The 22,458-nt window shown below is 38.5% G+C and overlaps 2 protein-coding genes across 3 annotated transcripts in view; one reads left to right on the top strand and one right to left on the bottom strand.

The window, feature by feature from the left end:
• LOC113886096 (ankyrin repeat domain-containing protein 26-like) overlaps positions 1 to 14,384 on the top strand; it is a 76,876-nt gene extending 62,492 nt beyond the window's left edge. The window contains 5 exon segments of the mRNA XM_027532025.1: positions 3,460 to 3,758; positions 4,346 to 4,555; positions 6,936 to 7,164; positions 12,965 to 13,010; positions 14,161 to 14,384. Of these exon segments, the coding sequence (XP_027387826.1) occupies positions 3,460 to 3,758; positions 4,346 to 4,555; positions 6,936 to 7,164; positions 12,965 to 13,010; positions 14,161 to 14,309 (933 nt within the window). The 3' untranslated portion in view covers positions 14,310 to 14,384.
• Positions 14,385 to 20,369: 5,985 nt separating this feature from the next.
• Positions 20,370 to 22,386, bottom strand: LOC113886173 (tropomyosin alpha-3 chain-like). 2 transcript variants are annotated; one of them, XM_027532171.1, is made up of 2 exons: positions 22,201 to 22,268; positions 21,586 to 22,066 (listed from the first exon to the last, which is right to left on the bottom strand). In XM_027532171.1, the coding sequence occupies exons 1-2, from the start codon at positions 22,266 to 22,268 to the stop codon at positions 21,586 to 21,588; spliced, it is 549 nt and encodes a 182-aa protein (XP_027387972.1). The 2 variants fall into 2 exon arrangements, with proteins under 2 accessions (XP_027387971.1, XP_027387972.1); XM_027532170.1 differs by having other exon boundaries at positions 20,370 to 22,386.
• Positions 22,387 to 22,458: the final 72 nt, after the last annotated feature.

Below are 22,458 nucleotides of genomic sequence, written 5' to 3' on the forward strand. Positions count from 1 at the left end.
TGAGGCCAGCACATATTTAAGGGGAGGGAATTTCAGAGAAAAGTGTCAAAGAATTTGTAAACAGCTTCAGTACCACCACCTCCACTCACCTCGACTTACCGATTAATCATTCTGTCTAAAGGACAGTTCTTTGCAACTCAGTGTCACTGAAATTCCCACAGATTTTGTTTGTTGTTTTGCTTGGTATGTTCTGTTCTGTGAAAAGTAACAAATGGTTACAAAAATTAGGCATTGTTTGCTGTTGTTGTTCAGAAAAATGTATGGATCATCTCACTAAGCTGTTAGGAGATGGGATTTCTTTAACCTTTTGAATTATGTTCCTTAGGAATGCAGTTAAAATTAGCAAAAATTATTCATAGTTCAGAAAAAGACTTATGGTATTAGAATCCATATTTATAAGATTATTAATGAGAGTCTTATTTTCACAATCTTCTTTTCGGAAGCATTTATTAACTCAGCCCTAGATAACTCAATACATATCAAATCAGATCAGATCAGTCGCTCAGTCATGTCCGACTCTTTGCGACCCCATGAATCGCAGCATGCCAGGCCTCCCTGTCCATCACCAACTCCTGGAGTTCACTCACACTCACGTCCATCGAGTCAGTGATGCCATCCAGCCATATCATCCTCTGTCGTCCCCTTCTCCTCCTGCCCTCAATCCAGCATCAGAGTCTTTTCCAGTGAGTCAACTCTTCGCATGAAGTGGCCAAAGTACTGGAGTTTCAGCTTTAGCATCATTCCTTCCAAAGAAATCCCAGGGCTGATCTCCTTCAGAATTGACTGGTTGGATCTCCTTGCAGTCCAAGGGACTCTCAAGAGTCTTCTCCAACACCACAGTTCAAAAGCATCAATTCTTCAGTGCTCAGCCTTCTTCACAGTCCAACTCTCACATCCATACATGACCACAGGAAAAACCATAGCCTTGACAAGCGAACTTTTTTGACAAAGTAATGTCTCTGCTTTTCAATATGCTATCTAGGTTGGTCATAATGTTCCTTCCAAGGAGTAAGCATCTTTTAATTTCATGGCTGCAGTCACCATCTGCAGTGATTTTGGAGCCCAGAAAAATAAAGTCTCACACTGTTTCCACTGTTTCCCTATCTATTTCCCATGAAGTGATGGGACCGGATGCCATGATCTTCGTTTTCTGAATATTGAGCTTTAAGCCAACTTTTTCACTCTTCCCTTTCACTTTCATCAAGAGGCTTTTTAGTTCCTCTTCACTTTCTGCCATAAGGGTGATGTCATCTGCATATCTCAGGTTATTGATATTTCTCCCAACAATCTTGATTCCAGCTTGTATTTCTTCCAGTCCAGCGTTTCTCATATGTACTCTGAATATAAGTTAAATAAACAGGGTGACAATATACAGCCTTGATGAACTCCTTTTCCTATTTGGAACCCGTATGTTGTTCCACGTCCAGTTCTAACTGTTGCTTCCTGACCTGCATACAAATTTTTCAAGAGGCAGATCAGGTGGTCTGGTATTCCCATCCCTTGAAGAATTTTCCACAGTTTATTGTGATCCACACAGTCAAAGGCTTTGGCATAGTCAATAAAGCAGAAATAGATGTTTTTCTGGAACTCTCTTGCTTTTTTTCATGATCCAGCGGATGTTGGCAATTTGATCTCTGGTTCCTCTGCCTTTACTAAAACCAGCTTGAACATCAGGAAGTTCATGGTTCACATATTGCTGAAGCCTAGCTTGGAGAATTTTAAGCATTACTTTACTAGCGTGTGAGATGAGTGCAATTGTGCAGTAGTTTGAGCATTCTTTGGCATTGCCTTTCTTTGGGATTGGAATGAAAACTGCCCTTTTCCAGTCCTGTGGCCACTGCTGAGTTTTCCAAATTTGCTGGCATATTGAGTGCAGCACTTTCACAGCATCATCTTTCAGGATTTGGAATAGCTCAACCAGAATTCCATCACCTCCACTAGCTTTGTTCATTGTGATACTTTCTAAGGCCCGCTTGACTTCACATTCCAGGATGTCTGGCTCTAAGTGAGTGATCACACTATCGTGATTATCTGGGTCGTGAAGATCTTTTTTGTACAGTTCTTCTGTGTATTCTTGCCATCTCTTCTTAATCTCTTCTGCTTCTGTTAGGTCCATACCATTTCTGTCCTTTATCGAGCCCATCGTTGCATGAAACGTTCCTTTGGTATCTCTGATTTTCTTGAAGAGATCTCTAGTCTTTCCCATTCTGTTGTTTCCTCTATTTCTTTGCATTGATCGCTGAAGAAGGCTTTCTTATCTCTTCTTGCTATTCTTTGGAACTCTGCATTCAGATGCTTATATCTTTCCTTTTCTCCTTTGCTTTTCACTTCTCTTCTTTTCACAGCTATTTGTAAGTCCTCCCCAGACAGTCATTTTGCTTTTTTGCATTTCTTTTCCATGGGGATGGTGTTGATCCCTGTCTCCTGTACAGTGTCACAAACCTCATTCCATAGCTCATCAGGCACTCTATCTATCAGATCTAGGCCCTTAAATCTATTTCTCACTTCCACTGTATAATCATAAGGTATTTGACTTAGGTCATACCTGAATGGTCTAGTGGTTTTCCCTTCTTTCCCTTCTTTCTTCAATTTCAGTCTGAATTTGGCAATAAGGAGTTCATGGTCTGAGCCACAGTCAGCTCCTGGTCTTGTTTTTGCTGACTGTATAGAGCTTCTCCATCTTTGGCTGCAAAGAATATAATCAATCTGATTTCAGTGTTGACCATCTGGTGATGTCCATGTGTAGAGTCTTCTCTTGTGTTGTTGGAAGAGGGTGTTTGTTATGACCAGTGCATTTTCTTGGCAAAACTCTATTAGTCTTTGCCCTGCTTCATTCCGTATTCCAAGGCCAAATTTGCCTGTTACTCCAGGTGTTTCTTGACTTACTACTTTTGCATTCCAATCCCCTATAATGAAAATGACATCTTTTTTGGGTGTTAGTTCTAAAAGGTCTTGTAGGTCTTCATGGAACCGTTCAACTTCAGCTTCTTCAGGATTACTGGTTGGGGCATAGACTTGGATTACTGTGATGTTGAATGGTTTGCCTTGGAAACGAACAGAGATTATTCTGTCGTTTTCGAGATTGCATCCAAGTACTGCATTTCGGACTCTTTTGTTGACCAATACAGTATCTCTCAAATTTCTTTAAAACATGGGTCATTAAGATGGGGGGAAGGAGTAAGAGACATTCTACTAAGAGGTGACTTGTTGTCATTTTATGGAGAAAAAATAGAAAACAGTGTAAAATCAAGAGCAAATGTTGTGTGACAAAGATGATGACAGTGAAGAATATATTTTGTGACTCTTGGTGGTTTGAACTTCTTTCTTGATTCTCTGAGTAATCTCTGGTCCTACATTCTACAATACAGATGCCATTGTATCTATTTGATCCTGGGTTTGAGTTAGGCTGTGCTCAGTCCACTTGCCTCATTATCAAACAGTATTGTTTTATTTTTGCAGATTGATGATCTTACAGCAGAGCTGGAAACTGCATCTTCAAAATATCTGCACCTGGATGCAAAAAATCAAGTTCTTCTAGAGGAGTTATTATCCATGAGAGGAATGCAAAAGAAATGTGAAAAACTAGAGAAGAATAAGAAGAAGTTGGAACAAGAAGTAGTGAACCTCAGAAGTCATATAGAAATGAATATGATAGAACACAGTCAAGTAGAGCAGTATAAACGGGAGGTTGAAGAAAGGGCGAGACAGGATCTCATAGAGAAATGAAAGGAAGTCAACCTATTTTTGCAGGTTAGTTTGTTCCTCTGTCATGTGCTTGAATTCACCTCATTGTAAATTACGTTTTGGATCTATACAGCTTATGTGTTTCCTCTACTTCCCTTAGAGCAGTTGGTTTGGTAGTTTTCTGGAAGGAAGGGGACACTTGTTTCTCCCTTTAAATATTTCTGTTTCCATCACAGTTATCACCAAATTGACCTATCAGAATGATTCTCACTAGAGAATCCTTTCATTTATAAGACCAATTGGTATAAAACAAGACTACTAGGAGGAAAAGAAAATATTGTGGTTTAGAATTGGTACCATCCTCTTGAATTATTTTTAAGTTGTCTTGTTCAATTTTTGACATTTTAAGTTGATCATCTTGTTCTTTGAATTATCAGATTATTTAAGCACCACTATAACAATAATTCCACTTTAATTTTATAATTCACATCAATTCACTTCACATTGACTATAATTGTTTTAAACGTCTGCTCTTTTTTTTTTTTAACCTTTAAAATTCCTTTCTGAATCACTGACTCAAAACTAAAGGAAGCAAATATCATTTTCCAGGTTAATGATTATTTTTAAAATGTTATTTTTTAAAATTTGCCTTAGATACAAGCAGCTCTCAGGAGAATTTAGAGCAGTTACAAGAGAAGAATAATGCTTCCATAAGAAATCAGATGGAACTCAGAATTAAAGACTTGGAATCTGAACTCTCCAAGGTGAAAACTTTGCAAGAAGGTTCTCATAAAGCAGAGTTGGAAAAATATAAGCAATTCTACCTAGTAGAACTAGAAGTTAGAAAGTCATTGGAAGGTAAACTAGTCAAGTAAGTCAAAACACAGAATCACAGAAAGTAAATTTAGTTCGTTAATTTGTTTCTAAAGCCTAATTTTTATAGAGCGCAGTTCATAAGATTAGTAGGAAGTGAAAGCTAACTAGATGGTCACTGCTAGAGGGCGCCCTAAGACAAACTATTAATAGTGTGTCCTTTTAAGTTTTACCATACAGAGTCGGAAATGAAGTGACTTAGCAGCAGCAGCACACTGCATAAAGGCATGCTTGTGAAATTGGGGGCAATAACACAGGAGTGAAAGACAGGATAATTCATAGAGTGGCTAGAAATAGTATGGTGACCTGACTGAGGTGGGGGTCGGTTTGTGGGGGATGGAAAGGGCAGATGGCACCTCCAGTGCCTAGTCCAGGTTTCCCCACTGTCTGAAAGCAGAGCATTCCTAGGAAGCCCTTCATAAGCCAAAAGAGCAGACAGCAAAGAAGCAGGTACCCGAGGGCACGTTCTGCCACCTGAAGCCTAAAATGAATATGCACAAGTGAAGCACAAGTGCTCCCATATAGGGTTCAGGGTTGTGGTGACTTGACACTAAGATGTGGGGTGTGGCTTCCAGGGAAGGAGCTCAGTTGGGCCAGTCTCCCTGGATGGGGCGTGAAATGCCTCTCACTGTAAAACAAACACTGAACCTTTTTATATGAAATCAAGAAGTCTCTTCAAAAAAACTTTTTTTTGTTGTTATCAAAAACAGATGCTGCCTTTGTTGTGAAGAAGTTTTAGGGCAGCCTTCAGAATAGGAGAAAATAATAGCAAATGAAGCAACGGACAAACAACTCATCTCACAAATATACAAGCAACTCCTACAGCTCAACTCCAGAAAAATAAATGACCCAATCCAAAAATGGGCCAAAGAACTAAATAGACATTTCTCCAAAGAAGACATACAGATGGCTAACAAACACATGAAAAGATGCTCAACATCACTCATTATCAGAGAAATGCACATCAAAACCACTATGAGGTACCATTTCACTCCAGTCAGAATGGCTGCGATCCAAAAGTCTACAAGCAATAAATGCTGGAGAGGGTGTGGAGAAAAGGGAACCCTCTTACACTGTTGGTGGGAATGCAAACTAGTACAGCCACTATGGAGAACAGTGTGGAGATTCCTTAAAAAACTGGAAATAGAACTGCCTTATGACCCAGCAATCCCACTGCTGGGCATACACACTGAGGAAACCAGAAGGGAAAGAGACACGTGTACCCCAATGTTCATTGCAGCACTGTTTATAATAGCCAGGACATGGAAGCAACCTAGATGCCCATCAGCAGATGAATGGATAAGAAAGCTGTGGTACATATACACAATGGAGTATTACTCAGCCATTAAAAAGAATACATTTGAATCTGTTCTAATGAGATGGATGAAACTGGAACCTATTATACAGAGTGAAGTAAGCCAGAAAGAAAAACAATACAGTATACTAACGCATATATATGGAATTTAGAAAGATGGTAACAATAACCCTGTATACGAGACAGCAAAAGAGACACTGATGTATAGATCAGTCTTATGGACTCTGTGGGAGAGGGAGAGGGTGAGGAGATTTGGGAGAATAGCATTGAAACATGTATAATATCATGTATGGAAAGAGTCGCCAGTCCAGGTTCGATGCACGGTACTGGATGCTTGGGGCTGATGCACTGGGACGACCCAGAGGGAGGGTAGGGGAGGGAGGTGGGAGGAGGGTTCACGATGGGGAACGTGGGTATACCTGTGGCGGATTCATTTCGATATTTGGCAAAACTAATGCAATATTGTAAAGTTTAAAAATAAAATAAAATTAAAAAAAAAAAAACAAAAAACAGATGCTGACGTAGACCTTTCCTAGAAGTGAAGTAACATAAAGGGAACTTTGGAAAAGCAGGGGATACTTGTAATTGTTCTTGGGGTTGTTTTAGCTCTTTTCAATCACCCATTGACTTTCTTGTCCTCCCCTCTAGATTGTGACTCTAGAGGATTCCTCAGAGCCAAAAGCTTAATTTCTCCAAGGTCGTGAGTGAACGTGTATACAAGGGTGGTGAAAACAAATGCTTGAAAGTGGCTTTGTGGGATGGGGTGTTTCTTCATCCCTGAACTGTTTCCTGGAGACAGGTGTGTCCCAGAGGGCAGCAGGTGTCACTGTGAGGCCACTTCCCTTTCTCTCTGATGTCCTTTCTCTCCTCTCCCAACTGTGACTTGTTATTTGAAAAGCCCTAGACACATGTGTACTTCCTTAGAACAAGGTTACAACTATCACTGTTTACAGGAGGTCTGCTCTGTGTTTTTAATGTTCAAACAGTTTATTGGGAATTCCATTTACTATATGGCAACTTTAAAAATGCAAATCATTAAGTTGATGTTTTCCATCTTCCCCAGGACACATGAGAGGCTGACAGTGATCAGCACCAAACTTGAGGTGGAGAAAGAGCAGAACAAATCTTTACTTAGCACTCTTAGCACGAGGCCAGTCCTGGAACCCCCTTGTGTTGGAAATTTCAATAATCTTTTAGTGCTCAATGGAAATATTACTCCAAGAACAAATGTAGGTTTCTCTACCTCAATTCCACACCATTTGAATAACAGTATGAAGACTTACTTGACCAAGGTTAGCTCTATTATATTTTTTCCACTGGGTTTCAGATTTCTGATATGAATGATCCTTGTTTTTAATTTGGTGAACTTCTGAGTTGTTTATTTGAATTAATGCACATTACGTAAAAGTCATAATTAGCTGTGCTAATAAAGGGGACAGAAATTTTATGATTTTTTTTGTCCCAGAGTTCTTGATTTTAAGAGATACTTAATAAATTATTAAAGTTCTTGAAAAGCTGCATTTAAATTATACTTTAGAAATGAAATCTTATTGCCTAGTATCCAAAAGTATTCTTTCAGATGTTTCACTTCCTTTCTAATTGATTTCAGTTGGCAATGTTTCATAATCATTTCCAAGCTCTGCTGTACCCAATGAAGTTTTTCTGCCTCTAAGCATAAGTGAATCACTGGCATCTAAACACTAACCACATATAGATGCTTTTTGTTTAAAGGAATCCTAGATAAATCATTTTTTTAATGAATTAAATAGACTTACAGTACTAAACCAAAACATTAATTTCTAGTTTTAGCTTAACATTTTTTGTCATTTTCTTACATAAATTTTGTCGTTTCTTACAAAAATGACATTTTTGTCATTTTCTTTAATTGCTATTTTATCTATAGCATTGTTTTTAAATAAAAAAAATCTTGCAGAGCATTTGTAGAATATTTCTAGATTTGTAGTTAATTCAAACATTTAAACATTATAAATGATGCTCACTTTATCTCTACCTTGACATCACCTGGATGAATGATATCTAAGATAGCAATGATGGGGAGTCTTTAAATTGCAACCAGTTTTCACTGTTCAATCAGTGTGATTAAAATACCCATTTCAGTCAGTGCACACAGGTTTATAGTTTTAATGGTGTTTTCCTGATGTTTGTGATGCACGGAAAAGTAGCCCTTGTTAAATGCAGTCTCAACCTGTTTTCTCATTTGGCTTCTTGCCATCGTAGGAGAGCAATTAAGGTTTCTTTCACAGCACTGCATCTACATTGGGTCTTAGTACTTGAAAGCTGTGAAACTGGAGTACATGCTTTAGCTGTGTGGTCACAGTGGGCCTCCGAACACTTCATCCTAAGTCAGACACTTAAGAGGAGGAAGCAAATGCTTGACCCCCATCCCAGACACAGGCTGCCTACTGCACACCCAAGTTCATGGTGCTGTGGGCACATACATCTTTTCAAAGTAGAGATTTGGAACCAAGCAAGCACTTTGGGAGAAATTCCTTCTCCCAAACTCACTGGTTAGGTAAATCTCCTCACCTTTCATAAGGAGGATAGGAGTATAAGTCCTCACCTTGAAACTTTTCTCCTTCAAGTTCCCTGTCGTGTGTGTGTGTGTTTTAAAATATGCTTTATAAATTAACTATATCAACTGACTGCTACATATAGGAGTTTGACAATAATTTATTCTTGTTCTTGCCTTTAAAACATGATTTAGTTAGAAAGCTACTATGTCATGTCATGCCACAAGCATTATTGAACTATGTAAGAAGGTTTTACATATTCATTTTCTCTGTGCCAGGAGAAAAGACAATCTCTTTAACAAGTGGTGCTCAGAAAACTGGTCAACCACTTGTAAAAGAATGAAACTAGAACACTTTCTAACACCATACACAAAATTAAACTCAGAATGGATTAAAGATCTAAATGTAAGACCAGAAATTATAAAACTCTTAGAGGAGAACATAGGCAAAACACTCTCTGACATATATCACAGCAGGATCCTCTATGACCTACCTCCCAGAATATTGGAAATAAAAGCAAAAATAAACAAATGGGATCCAATTAAAATTAAAAGCTTCTGCACAACAAAAGAAACTATAAGCAAGGTGAAAAGACAGCCTTCACAATGGGAGAAAATAATAACAAATGAAGCAACTGACAAACACCTAATCTCAAAAATATACAAGCAACTCCTGCAGCTCAATTCCAGAAAAATAAATGAGCCAATCCCTTGCATTTCTATACACTAATAATGAGAAAACTGAAAGAGAAATTAAGGAAACAATTCCATTCACCATTGCAACGGAAAGAATAAAATACTTAGGAATATATCTACCTAAAGAAACTAAAGACCTATATATAGAAAACTATAAAACACTGGTGAAAGAAATCAAAGAGGACACTAATAGATGGAGAAATATACCATGTTCATGGATTGGAAGAATCAATATAGTGAAAATGAGTATACTACCCAAAGCAATTTATAGATTCAATGCAATCCCTATCAAGCTACTAATGGTATTCTTCACAGAGCCAGAACAAATAATTTCACAATTTGTATGGAAATACAAAAAACCTTGAATAGCAAAGCTGTCTTGAGAAAGAAGAATGGAACTGGAGGAATCAACCTACCTGACTTCAAGCTCTACTACAAAGCCACAGTCATCAAGACAGTACGGTACTGGCACAAAGACAGAAATATTGATCAATGGAATAAAATAGAAAGCCCAGAAATAAATCCACGCACATATGGACACCTTATCTTTGACAAAGGAGGCAAGAATATACAATGGATTAAAGACAATCTCTTTAACAAGTGGTGCTGGGAAAACTGGTCAACCACTTGTAAAAGAATGAAACTAGAACACTTTATAACACTATACACAAAAATAAACTCAAAATGGATTTAAGATCTCAACATAAGACCAGAAACTATAAAACTCCTAGAGGAGAACATAGGCAAAACACTCTCCAACATACATCACAGCAGGATCCTCTATGACCCACCTCCCAGAATATTGGAAATAAAAGCAAAAATAAACAAATGGGACCTAATTAAACTTAAAAGCTTCTGCACAACAAAGGAAACTATTAGCAAGGTGAAAAGGCAGCCTTCAGAATGGGAGAAAATAATAGCAAATGAAGCAACGGACAAACAACTCATCTCACAAATATACAAGCAACTCCTACAGCTCAACTCCAGAAAAATAAATGACCCAATCCAAAAATGGGCCAAAGAACTAAATAGACATTTCTCCAAAGAAGACATACAGATGGCTAGCAAACACATGAAAAGATGCTCAACATCACTCATTATCAGAGAAATGCAAATCAAAACCACTATGAGGTACAATTTCACGCCAGTCAGATGGCTGAAATCCATAAGTCCACAAGCAATAAATGCTGGAGAGGGTGTGGAGAAAAGGGAACCCTCTTACACTGTTGGTGGGAATGCAAACTAGTACAGCCACTATGGAGAACAGTGTGGAGATTCCTTAAAAAACTGGAAATAGAACTGCCTTATGACCCAGCAATCCCACTGCTGGGCATACACACTGAGGAAACCAGAAGGGAAAGAGACACATGTACCCCAATGTTCATCACAGCACTGTTTATAATAGCCAGGACATGGAAGCAACCTAGATGTTCATCAACAGATGAATGGATAAGAAAGCAGTGGTACATATACACAATGGAGTATTACTCAGCCATTAAAAAGAATACATTTGAATCAGTTCTAATGAGGTGGATGAAACTGGAGCCTATTATACAGAGTGAAGTAAGCCAGAAAGAAAAACACCAATATATATGGAATTTAGAAAGATGGTAAAAATAACCCTGTGTAGGAGATAGCAAAAGAGACACTGATTATAGATCAGTCTAATGGACTCTGTGGGACAGGGAGAGGGTGGGGAGATTTGGGAGAATAGCATTGAAACATGTATAATATCATGTATGAAACGAGTCTCCAGTCCAGGTTCGATGCACGATACTGGATGCTTACGTTTGGTGCAATGGGACGACCCAGAGGGAGGGTATGTGGAGGGAGGATGGAGGAGGGTTCAGGATGGGGAACACAGGTATACCTGTTGCGGATTCATTTTGATATTTGGCAAAACTAATACAATATTATTAAGTTTAAAAATAAAATTAAAAAAAAAGAAATAAAACATTTCTAACCACAAAAAAAAAAAAAAAAAAGGGCCAAAGAACTAAATAGACATTTCTCCGAAGAAGATATGCAGATGGCTAACAAACACATGAAAAGATGCTCAACATCACTCATTATCAGAGAAATGCACATCAAAACCACTATGAGGTACCATTTCACTCCAGTCAGAATGGCTGCGATCCAAAAGTCTACAAGCAATAAATGCTGGAGAGGGTGTGGAGAAAAGGGAACCCTCTTACACTGTTGGTGGGAATGCAAACTAGTACAGCCACTATGGAGAACAGTGTGGAGATTCCTTAAAAAACTGGAAATAGAACTGCCTTATGACCCAGCAATCCCACTGCTGGGCATACACACTGAGGAAACCAGAAGGGAAAGAGACACGTGTACCCCAATGTTCATCGCAGCACTGTTTATAATAGCCAGGACATGGAAGCAACCTAGATGCCCATCAGCAGATGAATGGATAAGAAAGCTGTGGTACATATACACAATGGAGTATTACTCAGCCATTAAAAAGAATACATTTGAATCTGTTCTAATGAGGTGGATGAAACTGGAGCCTATTATACAGAGTGAAGTAAGCCAGAAAGAAAAACACCAATACAGTATACTAATGCATATATATGGAATTTAGAAAGATGGTAATGATAACCTTGTATGAGAGACAGCAAAAGAGACACAGATATATATAACAGTCTTTTGGACTCTGTGGGGGGGTGGTGGGGGTGGGCGGGGTGATGACTTGGGAGAATGGCATTGAAGCATGTATAATATCATGTAAGAAACGAATTGCCAGTCTAGGTTCTATGCAGGATACAGGATGCTTGCGGCTGGTGCACTGGGATGACCCAGGGGAATGGTATGGGGAAGGAGGTGGGTGGGGGCTTCAGGATGGGGAGCACATGCACACACGTGGAGGATTCATGTTGATGTATGGCAAAACAAATACAATATTGTAAAGTAATTAGCCTCCAATTAAAATTTTAAAAATCTATGTGTTTTTTCTTAGTCTGAGGAAGTAGCTGGCATAGGACTCTGGACTCAGTATGAAAGTCATTGGTTTTCTTACTTCTTTTGTAGAATTATGAACTTTGCCTAAATCATGACTCTCATACTTTACAAAAAGTTTTTTTTTTTTTTTCAAAGAAAACAACCTTTCTTTAAAAAAAAGAAAAAAACACTTTTGTGTGGAACCATATTATATAAAACGGAGACAAGTATAAAGCCGTTTAGCCAAAGGAGTGGCCAGAGGTTCTGCACTTGTGACTTCTCAGTTCCTCAACCCTGCAGTGACCCCTGTGGGACCTTCCCCTTCTCTGGGACATAGTTGGGAAACTAACAGTTATGTGTTAATCCTACTCACTAAACACCTTTAGAATAAAAACTTGCTGGTACATTGTTTTCTTGTGTATAATTTTCTCACCTTTCTGTATTTTTGTTAAATGGAAAAGTTTAAAGAAAATTGCGGGTGTGTTCTCCTTAATAACATTCAACTCAAACTACTTCCTCCACTTGAACAGGATCCTTACCTAGAAATCAAAATAAAAGTCTCAGAAGTATGTATTTAGGGCAGGAGCTGTTAGGGGCAGAAGATAGTAATCTTGTGGGTCATTCCTAGGATCATGGGTCATTCTCTAATTCTTTGAAATTATGTGTACTCGATAGACTGATATTTATTGTACTTTTTATCAGATTAATGTTCCATATATATGTTCTCTGTTATAAGTGGAATAAGTAGGAATGCATTTTCTTTTATTTATGTGATTATTTTTCTACTTAAGTAATCTTCAAGTTACGTCTAGTCTCTAAAAGTATTATTTAAATGTCACATTTATTAAGCTGTATAACATTCCTATGATAATATCTCTTGCTTAACTTAAAGATAAATAATATTTGACTTATGTCAGATGTGGCAGGAGTTGGACAGGAGTATAACTAGAGAACTAAGAGAAGGTATGTTGCCAAAATGTATGAATTAAATTTAGATATTGATTTCTGAAATACACTGTAAATAATAAATGGCATCTCTTTCCATTGTTTGGATAAAAGATGCTATGTTAAATATTTTTTTCTTATACATAGCTAATGAAAAATGTGAAAGCATGAGCAGTCATAGTCAAAAATATTCTTCTTCCTCATTTATTCATCATGTTCCATAGTTTAAAAACAAATCTCAAAAGGTCTATGTATTTCTATTATTATTATTCTATTATTTCTGGCTGTATCCTTTCTCTATTACTGCCATCACTGTGGAACTGTCCATCTGCACCCTGACACCATTCTCAGAAAGCATGGAGTTCATCAATGTCTCAAGTGACTGGTAGTGGTTAAGGCTAGAACACCCAGACTCAAGCAGTCATGTTTGCATAGCTGTCACTTGGTGGGTGACTTTATAATTTCTGTGTCATTGACTTTGTCACTAGTTTATCTCTTGCCCTCAGGAAAAGCTCCAAACACCTGCATCAATTTGGGTCCTTCCAAAGTACTTGGCCTTATCTCTTTAGCACCTTACTCTGCCCCTTAGCTGTGCATCTAACCAGCCAGACTGTATAGGATCCCACAGATTTGTTTCCTCACCTCTGGTCTTTGTACGTGCTTCTCCCCTCTGACTCATACTTTTACCTGTCCTTCAGGTAGCTACTTCCATAGCACCTCCACCAAAAAGGTGGTAGTATTGACACAAAGCCGGCTGTCCCTTCTGAGTGTTCCTTGTGCCATCTTGTATACCTGTCTTAGTATTTATGACTCTATATAGAACTTGTCTGTTCATCTATTTTTACAGTTTATGGCATTATCATTTCTCAGGGTGACTGTGTCACATTCATTTTGTAATTCCAGTGTTTGTCACAGCACCTTAGCAGATAGTTATTGAGCAAATGATTGAAGAATGAGAAAGCCAGAAGCTCTGATACTCAGCCACATGTGGGACCATGGGTTGATTATATAATTGTAATCTTGTATTTTGTTTTCTGTCATTTATAGATGTGTTTCATTTTTCAGAGCACTTAGAAATATCTCAGGTTTTTGTTTGTTTGTTTGTTTTTCCTAATACTGAGTTAACTCAAGTATTTTAAATAAAGAATGTAATTCTTTTTCTTTCCAGCTGCTGCTGAATTTGAATCTGAGTCCTATGTATTGTCTCCTCTAGGAGCTACAGATGGGTCAAATCTGTCTCAGGACCTGCTTTTGAAAACATCACAAGAATATGTACAGATTTTGAAGAAAAAAATATATGATCTGAAAGATAAATAGTAAAAATTTCCCTTCTGGACTGTTTCCATGACATTTTAGTTGTTTCTCATTAAACATGATGAGAAAATCTTTATTAAAGGGAAATACTTTTGTGTGTTGAAGATTTATATGGTATTTAAAAAATACTATTTTTAAGTAGTATGAATACTACTTTTAAACAGTAGTATCTAAGTACTTTTGATACTAAGTATTTTCTCTGCAGCTAACTTAAGCGATTTAAAAACCAGCACTGTTAAGTTTTCTATATTCAAAGTGAAAATGTTAGTCACTCAGTCGTGTCCAACTCTGCGACCAGTGGACTGGAACCCTCCAGCCTCCTCTGTCCTCCACTATCTTGTGGGGTTAGCTCAAATTCATGCCCATTGATTTGGTGATGTTATCCAACCCTCTCATCCTCTGTTGTCCCCTTTCTCCTCTTGCCTTCCATCTTTCCCAGCATAAGGGTCTTTTCTGATGAGTCAGCTCTTCCCATCAAGTGGCTAAAGTACTGGGGCTTCAGCCTCAACATCAGTCCTTCCAATGGATATTCAGGATTGATCTCCTTTAGGATTGACTGGTTTAATCTCCTTGCAGCCCAAGGACTCTCAAGAGTCTACTTCCAACACCAGAGTTCAAAAGCATTAGTTCTTCGGCAGTTAGCCTTCTTTATTGTACAACTCTCATATCCATACATGACTACTAGAAAATAGTGTATATATGTTATTCCCAATCTCCTAATTTGTCCTTCCCCTCATGTTTCCCCTTTCATAATCATAATTTGATTTTGAGATATTTTGAGTTGGTTTCTGTTGTGTAAATAAGTTTATTTTTATTAAATTCCACATGGAAGTGATGTGATACTTGTTTTTCTCTGTCTGAGTTACTTCACTTAGTATTGTAATTTTGAGATCCATCTGTGTTGCTGCAAATGCCATTATTTCTTTTTATGGCCAACTAATATTCCATTTTCATTGTGTGTGTGTGTGTGTGTACCTCATCTTCTTTTCCATTCTTCTGTTGATGGACATTTAGGTTGCTTCAGTGTCTTGGCTATTGCAAATAGTTCTGCAGTGAACATTGGGGTGCATGTACCTTTTTGAATTATGGTTTTCTCCAAATATATGCCCAGGACTGAGATTGCTGAATCATATGGCAACTCTATATTTAGTTTTTTATAGCAATCTTTATAGAGTTTTCTACAGTGGGTGTACCTAGTTGCATTCCATAAGCAGTGTAGAAGGATTCCTTTTTCTCCACACTCTCTCCAGCATTTATTGTCTGTATATTTTTTGATGGTGGCTATTTTGATTGGTGTGAAATGATATGTTATTATAGTATTTCAGCATTTCTATAGTAATTAGTGATATGGAGCATCCTTTCTGAGCATCCCTCATGTGCTTTTTGGTCGTCTGTAGGTGTTCCTTACAGAAATGTGTATTTAGATCTTATACTCATTTTTTGACCAGGTTGTTTGCTTTTTGATATTGAGCTATCTGAGCTGTTTGAATATGTTGGAGATTAATCCCTTGTCAATTGCATCACTTGCAAATATTCTGTGGGTTGTCGTCTGTCTTGTTTATGATTTCCTGCACTGTGCAAAAGCTTTTAAGTTGAATTATATCCCATTTGCTTATTTCTGTTTTTATTTTCATTACTCTAAGAGGTGGATGAAAAAAGATTCTGCTGTAATTTATGTCAGAGTGTGTTCTGCCTATATTCTCCTCTGAGTTTTACAGGACCTGTCTTATACTTAGGTGTTTAGTCCATTTTGAGTTTATTTTTGTGTATGATGTTAGGGAGTGTTCTAATTTCCTTCTTATACATGTAGCTGTTGAGTTTTCTCAGCACCACTTATTGAAGGGGCTGTCTTCTCTCCTTTGTATAGTCCTGCCTCCTTTATCCTAGATTAATTGACCACAGGTAAGTAGGTTTCTCTCTGGACTTTCTTCTTGTTCCATTGACCATTCAATATGTTTCTGTTTTTGTGCTAGTACTGTGTTTTGATTACTGAAGCTTGCAGAGTAGTCTGAAGTCAGGGTACCTGATTCTGTCGGCTCTTGCTTTTATTTTTTTTATTTTTTATTTTATTTTTAAACTTTACATAATTGTATTAGTTTTTGCCAAATATCAAAATGAATCCATCACAGGTATACATGTGCTCCCCATCCTGAACCCTCCTCCCTCCCCATACCATCCTTCTGGGTCGTCCCAGTGCACTAGCCCCAAGCATCGAGCTTTTCTTTCTCAAGATTGCTTTGTCTATTTGGGGTCTTTCATTTCCATACACACTGTAAAAATTTTTGTTCTAGTGGTGTGAAAAATGCCATTGATAATTTGATAGAAATTCCACTGAATCTGTAGATTGCTTTGGATACTATAGTTATTTTGACAGTTATACAATTATAATGTCACTTTCATTTCTATATTTCAGTTTCCTCTCTTTCCTTCTTAATTTAGGTAAGGGTTTATTGATATTGTTTGTTTCTTTCAGGAAATGAACTTACAGTTCTTGCATATGAGCACTGGGCTGGCACGCCAGGCCTCTGTGAGCATGGGCAATGTGTTTAGAGGTGTTGCTTAGCAATGATCATTCTGCGATGAAAGATTCCAAACTGTTGAGCTTCCCAGCTGGGAGGTTGTGGTGGGATGGCTCTGGCTTACCTGTAGTGCTCTTGTTGGGTTTAGGGGGCTGTGAAGAGCCGAGGGAGAGGTGAGGTGTGTTTGGAGTCTGTAGGCTCTGTGATGAAGAAGATTTTTGGCTTCAGGAGTAAGAAGGGTGTGCCAACCTTTGGCTCCTCCATCAACCCGGTGAGAGACAGAGATCATGGAATCAACGTCCAGCCCGGGAACCTCATCTGAGACAAAGACCTCAGAAAGATCCACAAAGCTGTCATTGTGGGTAACATAGCCAAAGTGCAGCATGTTCTGTTGTTTGGAAAAAATGACCTGAACGACAGGGACAAGATGAACAGGTAAGCAGGGTGGAAGGGCCTGGCAGAGATCCCTCCTGTGAGTTTCCCTTCCAAGGCTCCTGGATACCTTCCTGGGATCCAGCACCCCACAGACTTTATAGGCAGCAAAAAGCCTTCGCTGGTTTTGGACCCACTTATAATTCCCCTTATACAGCTTTACTGATAGTTTTGAAGTCATTACCTGAATGTTGGTAATCACAGAAATGAAATGAAACATGAATAGCATCTGCTTTTCCTTTCTTCCTCCTACTTTTTCTTTGCATGGGTTAGCATGGTGTACTCATGAGTAACAGTTCTCAAGTTACATAGCCTTCAAGAAATCTTCTGAACATTCTGGCTCTCACATTTTTTCTCATGCGATTTATGAAAGCACTTCTTCATGGATCATCTGTTGTGGATCATGGCAGTGGCCAGATTTCTGATGTTGTCAATATCTTATTTTTAATATATACATTTTTTATACCATAAGGTTATATATTACAGAAAACTGCATAGTTGGGCAAAGTAATTCCCATGCCAAATCAACTTCTGGATTAAAAATTCTTCAGATACAATTCAATATCCATTTTATATTAGTGTACACTTAGGTATATGTGTTCTTTGCTGAAGGACCGTAGAAGACAGCTTTGAAGTAGGAAGCTGGCTGTGTCCTTGAATAGGAAGACATTTTCTTAGGATGTATGGTCTTTCTATATTTAAAGCAAATCAACATTTCATGGTTTTAAAGATTTTGGGTTACATATGCTGTCTTTAATTGTTGTGATGAAATTAAAAGTTTTGTATAGTAGAGGAAGATTTGCCCTTCTAGATGTCAAAATGTGCTATAAGTGCCTATAAAGTGTTTGTTTACTAACAACTGAAAAGATAGATAAATGAATGGAACAGAATGCCCAAACACCCAAATGTATGTAAAACTTTAGAACTTGAAAATGATGACTTTTTCAATTAGAAATGATAAACTGTGTGTAGATGGTGGAGAAATAACCTGGTAAAAGAGAAAAGTAACTCAATTTTTATCTCACCAAAAAGTTTCAGATAGAGTATGGATCAAACATTTCAAATATGCACAGTGAGAAAAGTACCAGAATAAAACTCAGATTCCTATTTATACAATTTTATCTGCTGACAGAGACGTTCTGTTTTTCCTATTTCTACTGTTTCTTAACCTTAATTTTTTTAATTGGAGAATAATTGCTTTACAATGTTGTGTTGTTTTCTGCTGTATAACATCATAAATCCGTTGTAAGTATACATATATTCCCTTCTTTGTGAGCCTCCCTCCCACCCCAAACACCTTTCTAAGAATGATTTCAAAAGTAAGAATTCTGGAGTTTCCTGGATTTCGGCATCAAAAAAAAAAAAAAAGAAAGTAAAGAAAAGGAAAAAAAAAAAAAAGAAAATCTGGATGTTGATTTAACATTTTAACAACATAAAAAATTTAAAACTCTCTATAGATCAAGCTGTCTATAGGCAAGTCAGATTAGCAGACAAGGCTTGTCTTTTTGGTACTCATAGGAATGTGGCATGGATAAAAATGATTTCTCACTTCCAATTTTTATTTAGAATTTTTTTAAGGATTGATATTTTCTGACGACTTTCAGCCTTTTCAGAAGTCAAGGGAATCTAGGAAGTTCCTTGGTCATCCAGTGGTTACGACTCACTGCTGTGGGCCCAGAGTTCGATACCTGGTGGGGGAACTAAAATCTTGCCAGCTACTGGGATGTATTGTACAACATGGGGAATATAGCAAATATCATATAATAACTTTAAATGGAGTATGACCTATAAAAATTGTGAATCACTATGTTGTGTACCTGTAACATATAATAATAAGTAATGTGCATCATCTGTATTTTAATTAAAAAGAAGCAACCTTAGACAAAAAGACCTTATGGTAATTAGATCAACAGGAAAAATGAGAAATGAGCAAACAAAAATGCTACCAATTATAGTTGTACAGATATTGTAAATTACAAATTTCATTCCAATGTCAGAGACGTTAAAATGTCAGAAAATGAAGGTATTAGAATCATTGAAGCACAGTGTTGTCTCTAATCCTCAAAATGTATCTGCAAAGGAGGTATGATATCCTTTGACTTCATTGAGATGTTGTCCTTGTAAAATAGTAGTAATAGTAATAAGTATGATTATATTACCTAACAGGTACTGAGCTGTTACCTGTGCTAGGAATGGTTGTAAACTCTTTGCATGAATCTCATTTAAGCATCGCAGTGCTGTCCTGTGAGAGGCACAGAGAGGCTGAGCGACAGCTAAGTGACAGAGTGAAAGTCAAATTCAAACCCAAGTTGAGCTGAATCTCAAGGTCATGGTCATTCTATTCAAGTAAATTGCTCTTTCATTATTGTGTTAAGAAGAGCTAATGCTAATATATAATGTTCTTTCTCCAGAAGGAAACAAAATATTTGTTTTAGAGCCATAGGAATAGCATGCTATTGAATGTTTTCAATCACAGGAACAGTTGTTTGTTTTGAAACAGTAACACTAAAGTTTCCTGAAAACTCCTCTTGCTTTCATAAGACTGCCCTCCACGTGGCCTGTGCCAATGGCCATTCAGCAGTGGTCACTCTGCTCCTGGAGAGAAAATGCCTGCATAACCTATGTGACAATGAAAACAGGACAGCACTGATGAAGGTACGGGGCAGTGAACCGTGTCCACAGGAGGTGGATGTGATTTAACTACTGACACTAAAAGTGAATTCATCTCATTAAATGTAGCAAACTGGTGAAGCTTGTGGACTGTTTACTTTGAATTCCTAGAATTTACACTCTGTTTCTTGGTGCAACACTGACAGGCCATAGAATGCCAAGAAGAGGAGTGTGCGACTCTTCTGCTGGAGCATGGTGCTGACCCAAATGTCATGGACGTCTGTGGGAACACTGCTCTCCACTACGCTGTCTTTTGCCAGAATATATCACTTGCAGCAAAGCTGCTTTCCTGCAACACCAATATAGAAGCCAGGAACAAGGTATATCTCAACTAACTTTATTTACAAAATATTTGCAAAGCATTTTTTTTTTGGAGGTATTGGTTCTTTATTTAAAAAAGACATTTATCAATTTTCAGTATCAAAATGGTTACACTATTGGGTTTTTTTTTTCTCCCAGTTGGTCCCCAAAGAGACACCAAAGGAGAGAACATTTTAAGCCAATTAAGCTGCAAGATGCACACCTAACAGACCTCACTGAAACCTCATCAAAAAAGGGGGATTGGGTAGGGAAAGAAACTTTAAAAGATCAGCACACTGCTAGCCCACAGACTGTAGAGAGCTCTTACAGGCAGAGGGGTGACCAGTGTGCCTCAACCCCAAAGAAGCAAAGTTCCAAAATAATATAAAAATTTAAAAGTTTTGTACATATGCTTTTCAAGATTTCTCCAGCACTAACCGATACAAAGCACAATGAGATGGCACTTTTAGAGATAGCAGCTTCAGACCCAGAAAAGGATGATGAGATGAGATTCATATGGCTAAATCAGTGGCAAAACATAATTTTCTTTCCTTTCTTTCAAGGAGGCAGGAGAGCAAATAAGTGGTCACTTCAACATAAGAGGCACATGATCCATTCTGTGAGCAGTTGGGAACAGGGTAGAGCTAGGACAAGGATTTGGCCTCAGAGGTTTCACCATCTTAATTGTTTGGTCGCTTCTGATGAAAAAAGAAAAAAAAAAAAGGTTGTCCAAAGATACTGTAAAGCTGAAAACCTGAACAGCACTTTTTTTTTTTTTTTTTTTTGGTAACTCCTCCTGGTATGATCTTTCTGGTTTGGCAGGTACTTTTTACAGGGCAATGAGGTTTCCTCAAATGGAGCCTTTCTCTGGACTGCTAGGCTCTCAGTAAGGCAGGCCCAAACCTTTTCCCTTTCTCTCTGGAGAAGGCAATATGCATTAAGCTGAAATGTTACCTTCCAAAAGTGAGAAAGAGATTAGACTGCTGCTTCAGAACTACGGAATTATCTGGAATGTTTTTTTTTACAAATGGTTGTTACATCAACAACAAAAAAGGTAATTACAAAATGTGTACATCACAACATGCTTTTAAAGACACTTTGCATTGTGCTCACATTCCGTTAAACGTTGTTCCCAAAGGTGCTCAGCCTCTAGCCCAACTGGAATCTCTGGGGAGAGGCAGAGACAGTTTGGCGAAAAGGACACAGGAGTAGGGGGGTGGGAGAGGTGGCGAAAGGAGAAAGCAGCCTTCCAGTTAAAGATCAGCCCTCAGTTTAAATAAAGGTCAGCTTCGGGCAGGCTGGCCCCAGCAGAGTCGGGGTGAGAGGGAGGAGCAGCGTCAGGGCGGGGCTGGGGTGCTCTACATCTCATTCAGGTCAAGCAGAGTCTGGTCCAACATCCTTTGTGTACAGAGGTGCTCCTCTTTGGTGCATTTCAGTTTATCTTCCAAATCATCAATTGTCTTTTCCAGCTTGGCTACCAATCTCTCAGCAAATTCAGCACGGGTCTCTGCCTCCTTGAGTTTATCGGTAAGAATCTTTATCTCTTCCTTATATTTGTCTTCTTTTTGAGAGTACTTTTCTTCAGCAGCACTCAGACACTTCAGGTTCTGGTCCATCAGTTTGATTTGCTCATCCATCTCTCGGCAACGGGACTCTGCCAGCTCGGCTCGCTCCTCTGTGCCCTCCAAGTCTCCGTCAATAATCACCAACTTGCGAGCCACCTCTTCATACTTCCTGTCTGCCTCTTCTGCAATGTGCTTAGCTTCTTTGAGTTGGATTTCCTGGAGTTCCATTTTTTCTTCATCTTTTAAGGCTTGGTTTTCAATAACCTTCATACCTCTCTCACTCTCATCAGCAGCTTTCTCAGCTTCCTCCAGCTTTTGCAGGGCAGTGGCCAGGCGCTCTTGAGCTCGGTCCAGCTCCTCTTCGACCAGCTGGATCCTACGGTTCAAGGAGGCCACCTCAGCCTCAGCCTGTTCTCGGGCCCGTCCTTCTCCCTCCACTTCCCGCTGGAGGCGCTCGGCCCTCTCCTGTGCATCATCGGCCTGCTGCTGCAGAACCTGGATCTTGCGCTTCACCGCCTCGATAGTGGGGATCCCGGCCATGGTCCCCACCCAGCTCCTGCTTGCCTACGGGTTCCTGCCTCCTCCGCTCGGCATTCTGCAAAGCATTTTTTAAAACTAGAAGTGTTTTATTTCTAACTATGTAAATAGGTAAACTGAATAGTGTCC

The sequence above is a fragment of the Bos indicus x Bos taurus genome, chromosome 29 (genome assembly GCF_003369695.1).
Source record: "Bos indicus x Bos taurus breed Angus x Brahman F1 hybrid chromosome 29, Bos_hybrid_MaternalHap_v2.0, whole genome shotgun sequence".
NCBI lineage: Eukaryota > Metazoa > Chordata > Mammalia > Artiodactyla > Bovidae > Bos > Bos indicus x Bos taurus.

What these genes read in the sequence shown, in the direction of transcription:
- LOC113886173 (XM_027532170.1), bottom strand. Translation starts at nt 22,332, where the DNA reads ATGGCCGGGATCCCCACTATCGAGGCGGTGAAGCGCAAGATCCAGGTT.